Source organism: Sinocyclocheilus rhinocerous, unplaced genomic scaffold, assembly GCF_001515625.1.
Source record: "Sinocyclocheilus rhinocerous isolate Xijiao unplaced genomic scaffold, SAMN03320098_v1.1 scaffold2122, whole genome shotgun sequence".
NCBI lineage: Eukaryota > Metazoa > Chordata > Actinopteri > Cypriniformes > Cyprinidae > Sinocyclocheilus > Sinocyclocheilus rhinocerous.
Genome location: NW_015632070.1, coordinates 154,577 through 162,075, shown reverse-complemented (window position 1 = coordinate 162,075; position 7,499 = coordinate 154,577). Strand labels below are relative to the sequence as shown.

Below are 7,499 nucleotides of genomic sequence, written 5' to 3'. Positions count from 1 at the left end.
ATGAACCAATTCAAATGGAAAACAAATATTCTCAGATTATGTAATCTGTATGAAACATTCAGGCGCATCCAATTGCGGAGATGACGAGTCAGTGTCGCCGACTTCATCTCTTAAACCGAGAACAAAGAAAGCACTTGTTTATCGGTGAATTATTAAAATGTTAATGCAGTCTCCTTACTGTTACACCTTACTGCTTTCTGCCGTCTCGGTCTCTGTGAACTTGAGCGCGAAACTCCGCGAATGTTTGCCTTACAGACCTAAAAAAAAATATCTATAGAGAGTGAAAGGTCTACTTTCAAATAAACCAATTCAAATGGAAGACAATTATTCTCAGAATATGTAATCCGTGTGAAACATGCATGCAGGCGTTTCCATTGCGGAGATGACGAGTCAGTGTCGCCGACTTCATCTCTTAAACCGAGAACAAAGAAAGCACTTGTTTATCGGTGAATTATTAAAATGTTAATGCAGTCTCCTTACTGTTACACCTTACTTCCCTGACACATTCATAATCATAGCTTCTGCGGTGCGCTGTGGCAAGCTTTATACGTGTGCTTGAGCGCTTATTGGCTATGAAGGCAATTAAAGGCTCATTATAATGATTTAAATGGTTTATTAATAAATGTGCGATTAGTCGACTAATCCTTAAAATGAACGACTACTAGTTGACCATAAAAATGTTTAGTTGAGGGCAGCCCTAATATATATATATTGTTGTTTTTAATTGTTTTAAGTCATTAAATACATTTTATAGGCCAGGAACATGAATTAAGACGTTACATTGGCATCATTTGCTCATGTAACCACGTCTGTGAATGTTCATAAACCAGAGCAAAAGCAGCAGCAGCTGCACTAAAATGATATTGCCTTCATAATAACCTGCGTGTCAGACTCGTGTTTTACTACACGCTTTCTTTTGTGCGGCTGAGCGCTGTTATGCGAGCATTCGATGCATGTTCGACTGAAAAGGGCTTTTTGTCTGCGGGGACGAGGAAAGGCGCTACTTCCACATTCGCCGTTGCCTAGCAACCGCGATGCACATATTGGCGGGAACATCTGTCTCGAACGCCGCTGCCAAATCTGTGCTGTATCGTAAACACTCGTCCGCTGATCTGAGATCTGCTGACCCTGAGCGCCCGCTGAAGGACGACTCGTCCTTGTGCTCCGTTATCGCTTACAGATATGCAAACCCAGGGCTTTTGTGTTTAGCCATCAGCTCTGAGCCTCGTTCATTATTTTCTGTCCTGCTGATCCTGAAAATCTCTGACTTAAACAAAGAGAGAGTGAAGGAGCCTCCTCTGATTTACTACAGACCGCAGTGAATCCTGAAGAAAATAGAGCTCAAGTATATTACTAACCTTGTACTTTAAACATAGCAATGTGTGCTGCAAATTTTGAGGATTTTATGATAAATAGATTGTGGTGTTCCTCATTTGCATGAGTAAATGTGAATGCAATGCAAACTTTGATTAAAGAAAATAAAGCCTGTTGTGAGATGAATCTTGTAAGTAAAATAAGTCAGTCAATAGTATTATTATATTTTGATTTAACTTGCATTTTAATACTATAATAGTGGATAAATATTGTCAATAAATGTTTCATTTATAATGAAAATTAAATATTATTAAATGTAGTATTATTATCACTTTTGACTCCTCTTATCTTTTATTGCTAATAGTTTAAAAAAAAGTCAATAAATTCTACATTTAGAATGAAAAATTAAATGTCCTATTCACAGTGTCATAGGCATTTTGCTTGTAAATTTTATTAGATTTAATTTATAAATATATGATTTATTGACTGACTTCACAAGCTTAGTCTCAAAATAGACTTCATTTTATTTATTAAAAGTTTGCGTTGCATTTACATTTATTTATATGGTTTTATCCAAATATACTAAATTATGTAATAAAGCAAAATGTTATATTATTATTATTATTATTATTATATTTTTGTTCAACTGTATTATAATAATAATAAATGAAAATAAGCCATGCTTTTTTCTTCATAAGCTCCTCTCAGTATGCGGCGGGTCAAAGGTCGCTCCCCTCAAACACACCTTGAGCTTTGTGTTCTGATAAACTCCTCCGGTCACTGCCGGTCATCTCTGCTGTGCTCCAGAGCTGTGTTTCTCTGTGTTTGCAGAAACACTTCGGGCAACAGCGAGATTTTTAATGTGTTTTAAAGAAGTCTCTTCTGCTCACTAAGCCTGCATTCATTTGATCCAAAACGCAGAAAAATCAGTAAAATGGTGAAATATTTTTACTATTTAAAATAACTGCTTTCTATGTGAATATCTGTTAAACTCTAATTTATTTCTGTGATCAGAGCTGTATTTTCAGCATCATTACTGCAGTCTTCATGATCTTCAGAAATCATTCTAATATGCTTGTTGTTGTTGTTGTTGTTGTTGTTGTTGTTGTTGTTGTTGTTGTTGTTGTTGTTGTTGTTGTTGTTGTTGTTGTTGTTGTTGTTGTTGTTGTTGTTGTTGTTGTTGTTGTTGTTGTTGTTGTTGTTGTTGTTGTTGTTGTTGAAAACAGCCGAATATAATTTTTTCAGGATTCACAGATGAATAGAAAGATCAGAAGAACAGCATTTATCTGAAATAGAAATCTTTTGTAACATTATAAATGTCTTTATCATCACTTTTAATCAATTTAAAGCATCCATGCTAAATACATTTAAATTAAAAAAATTAATTAATTTCTGTAATTGAAAAAAAAAAATTATAATAAAATTACACTGACTCCAAGCTTTTGAATGGTATAGTGTATGATGTTACAAAAGCTTTTTATTTCAGATAAATGCTGATCTTTGGATCTATCTGTTCATCTAAGAAAAAATTTACTCAACTGTTTTAAATATTGATAATAATAATAACAATAATGTTTGTTGAGCAGCAAATCAGCATATTAGAATGATTTCTGAAGATCATGTGACACTGAAGACTGGAGTAATGATGCTGAAAATACAGCTGCGCATCACAGACATAAATTAGAGTTTAACAGATATTCGCATAGAAAGCAGTTATTTTAAATAGTAAAAATATTTCACAATATTACTGCTTTTGCTGTGTTTTGGATCAAATGAATGCAGGCTTGGTGAGCAGAAGAGACTTCTTTAAAACACATTAAAATTCTTACTGTCCAAAAACCTTTGACTGGTAGTATATATATAGGCAGAACTGTTGTACAGCTCATATTTCTGTCAAACTCTCTCTAAATCTCATGAATCTCTGTCCTTCATGAACATGAGCTGATTCTCATAGATCAGGGTCAAAGGTGAAGTTTGTGATGTCATCATGTTCAAACACTGATTCATATTCTGCTCGTTGGTTTGACTTTGTGTTGCTTTCAAAACATCAGTCTGTTTGTTTGAGTGGCCCGACCAATGACGTGAGTTTGGGGCGGAGCTATCTGCTGTACTGACCAATGAGATGACACTATATGACGCGGTGATTTAATGCAATAATAATTCATGAACACAATTTTTTAAGATATTGTCCGGTTTTTTTTTCATTACTGTTTTTGTTTTTACATGTTATTAATTGGAGAATTATTGAGAAATAGCCAATGTTGTCAATATGCAATGTTATCAATATTGTAGAATTGATAACATTGCATATTGATATTGTTTATATAATTATGATGATGATGATTACTATTGTTATTATTGTTATTATTAATACTTTATTTTAATGTATTATAAAAAACATATTTATAAATTGTTATATATTTTTAATAATAATATGGTTTCATTAAGCCCGCCACTCATCAGGGCTTATTACAGGAAACTGAAACCACTGAAAGAAAACACATTACTTAAAATAAAAGGAAATATTAACTGAATTTTAGCTAGTTTAGTTAAGATTGGACTTGAAGTACTAAAATAAATAAAACTAAAACTAATGAGTAAAAAAAATGACACAAACTACTAAAATAACTTAAACGAAATAACAAAAACTAATAAATAAAAAGTAAAGAAAAAAAAACTGTTAAATTGACAAAAACACAACAAAATTATTAAAACGTGAAAATGTAAACATAATATCTAACTAAAAATAAAATACAAAATATTGACCAAAAACTATAATAGTATATCATCAGCGATAGTAAAATCACACTGCATCATTGATCATAATAATTTATTTAAATGTTTTACAAATAATTTTTTTATATATATTTATTAAAATTGTAATAGTTAAAAAAAAATAAAGTACTAAAATTTAATTGAAAATTAAAAAATTAAATCTTTGTAAATAAAAAATTTAATTCAAAATATTGACAAAATTATAATAGTATATCAGCGATAGTAAAATAACACTGCATCATTGATAATAATCATTTATTTAAATGTATTTAATAATTAAAATGTATAATTATATAATAGTTTATATTTTGTATGTAATTAGAATAAAATAGTAATAATAGTTTCATTAAAAAATTAAAAGCTTACTAAAATAAATGTTAAAAAAATATGTAAATAAAAACTAATAAAAATGACAAAAACAAAACAAAATAACCAAAAAAATTAAAAAATTGAACTGAAAATGTAAAAAAATATATGTATGTAAATAAAAAAATATTGACACAAATATTAGTATATAATTGCTACTAAAATCACACTGCATCATTACTAATAATAATTTATTTAAATGTTTTACTAATAATTGTTTTATATATATTTATTTACATTTTAATAGTTTAAAAAAAAATAAAGTACTAAAATTAAATTGAAAATTTACAAATTTAATCTGTGTAAATAAAAAATTTAATTCAAAATATTGACAAAAAATTATAATAGCATATCAGCGATAGTAAAATAACACTGCATCATTGATAATATTAATTATCAACTAAAGTTAACTAAATTAAGTTACATTTTAATATATTAATATTATTATTATTAACTAAAAATACATTTTATATATTAATTTAAATTTTAATAGTTTCAAAAAAAAATTTAAAAGTACTAAAATTAAATTTAAAATGTAAAAATTAAATCTTTGTAAATAAAAAATGTAATTCAAAATATTAACAGAAACTATAATAGTATATCAGTGATAGTAAAATAACACTGCAGGTGTGTATATATTTTCTACTAAAATCACACTGCATCATTACTAATAATAATTTATTTAAATGTTTTACTAATAATTGTTTTATATATATTTATTTACATTTTAATAGTTTTAAAAAAAATAAAGTACTAAAATTAAATTGAAAATTTACAAATTTAATCTTTGTAAATAAAAAATTTAATTCAAAATATTGACAAAAAATTATAATAGCATATCAGCGATAGTAAAATAACACTGCAGGTGTGTATCTATATATTTTCTCTTATATAAAACTCAGAGGCTCTTAATTCAAAGGCGTCTTTAAAAGTTCCTCTTTTAACAATCTGCCTGCCTAAAAATCTCCAAAACCCAAGTAAGCTTCATTTTAAAGTGTTTTTTCCAGCTGAAGCAGCTCTCATCTTCATTTCAGGTGATTTATGACACAAGAAATTATGAAAAATGATGACAACATTGGTTCATAAATGTGCATTTCTATACGTCTATAGTTCTGTGGGCTGGAGTTAGTAAGCTGAGGTGAATGCGTTCTGATTGAGTTATAGATAGATGATATTAGATTTCCGGCCCATGATGCATTGCAGCGAAGCGTCTGCGTGTCATTGGGTTCAGACGTAGCTTTGCAGCGTCTTTCTAAGAAGTCTCGCATCTTCAGACTCGTTATTTAATGTTTGGCCTGAATTCATTCACTGCGGAAACCAGATCTCTGTTGATATCGACGATGCTTTATAGAGTTAAAGGTACAGTGACATCGATTCAGTTGATTACATTTAAACCAGACGAGTCATTGTGGCCATTAATTAGATTTCAAATGTGTAACGCAACTCAAGTAAAACATGGTAATCGTGTTGCTTTCCACAAAGTTTTTCGCTAAATCAACGCTTTTTTTTTCTTTTTACTCTATTTTTTTATGACTATTTTATTACTATTTTTCCTTTTGCTTTTCATTCATTTTAGATACTTTTTAAACTATTTTTTATTCTAGCTTTGTTTCGCTTTTCATTCATTTTAAATATGTTTAAACTATTTTTTGCTGTTTTTGTTCTGCTTTTCATTAATTTTAGATATTTTTAAAAATGTTATTCTATTTTTGTTCTGCTTTTCATTAATTTTATTTATTTTAAACTATTTTTTACTCTTTTTGTTCCGCTTTTCATTAATTTTAGATATTTATAAAACTATTTGTACGCTTTTTGTTCTGCTTTTCATTAATTTTAGATATTTTTAAACTTTTTATTCTATTTTTGTTCCGCTTTTCATTAATTTTAGATATTTTTTTTTAAAAATTCTATTTTTTTCCTGCTTTTTATTAATTTTAGATATTTATCAAACTATTTTTATTCTATTTTTGTTCTGCTTTTCATTAATTTTATTTATTTTTAAACTTTTTATTCTATTTTTGTTTTGCCTCATTAATTTTTTGATATTTTACTTTTTAAACTTTTATTCTATTTGTTCTGCTTTTCAGTAATTTTAGATATTTTATTCTAACATTTTTTTAAATTCTATTTTTGTTTTGCTTTTTAGTAATTTTATGTATTCCAGGTTTTTTACCCATTTATTCGTTTTAGATATTTCAGAGCAAATGCAAGGCACATTTATTTATTTTTACGTCTAACCACATTTCATACACTGTAGCAATTCGAAGAGCTTTACATAATTTTTTTAAAAAAATAATCATAAAATTATCAGAACAGATGCTTCAGAAATAAAATTAGCAAAAAATGTAAAAAGAAAACAAAGATTACAAAAGTTAAAATATATTAAAAACAAATAGATGGAGAAATATTGAGATATATTGTAAATAATCTTATATACACTACCAGTCAAAGGTTTTTGAACCGTAAGATTTTAAAGCATCCTTGCTAAATAAAAGTATTAATTTCTATAATTTTTGGATCTTTCTTTTCATCAAAGAATCCTGAAAAAAAAAAATATACTCAACTGTTTTAAATATTCACGTAGAAAGCAGTTATTTTAAATAGTAAAAATATTTCACACTTTTACTGCTTTTGCTGTGTTTTAGATCAAATAAATGCAGGCTTGATGAGCAGAAGAGACTTCTTTAAAACACAAAAAATCTTACTGTTCAAAAACCTTTGACTGGTAGTGTATATATATACATAAATATTTATATGATATGAATACCATATATACTGTATATGAGCAGTGTTGGGGGTAACGCGAGTTACATAATCAGATTACTTTTTTTCAAGAAACTAGTAAAGTAACGCATTACTTTTTAATTTACAAGAGAATATCTGAGTTACTTTTTCAAATAAGTAACGCAAGTTACTTTTTTTTTTTTCAATTTATTGATTGACAGCTCTGGTGTTGCCATGGTGACAGAAATCAGAAGATGTTACTGTAGTTCTAAAATAAATATGAATATGCATTAATTCATCTCACTCACAAAAAAAAAACA

The 7,499-nt window shown here is 27.9% G+C and overlaps 1 protein-coding gene across 1 annotated transcript in view; it reads left to right on the top strand.

The window, feature by feature from the left end:
- Window positions 1-1,034: 1,034 nt before the first annotated feature.
- LOC107742188 (activin receptor type-2B-like) overlaps window positions 1,035-7,499 on the top strand; it is a 23,328-nt gene continuing 16,863 nt past the window's right edge. Inside the window, exon 1 of the mRNA XM_016555088.1 lies at window positions 1,035-1,318. Coding sequence (XP_016410574.1) covers window positions 1,035-1,318 — 284 coding nt within the window. The remainder of the gene's footprint in view (window positions 1,319-7,499) is intronic.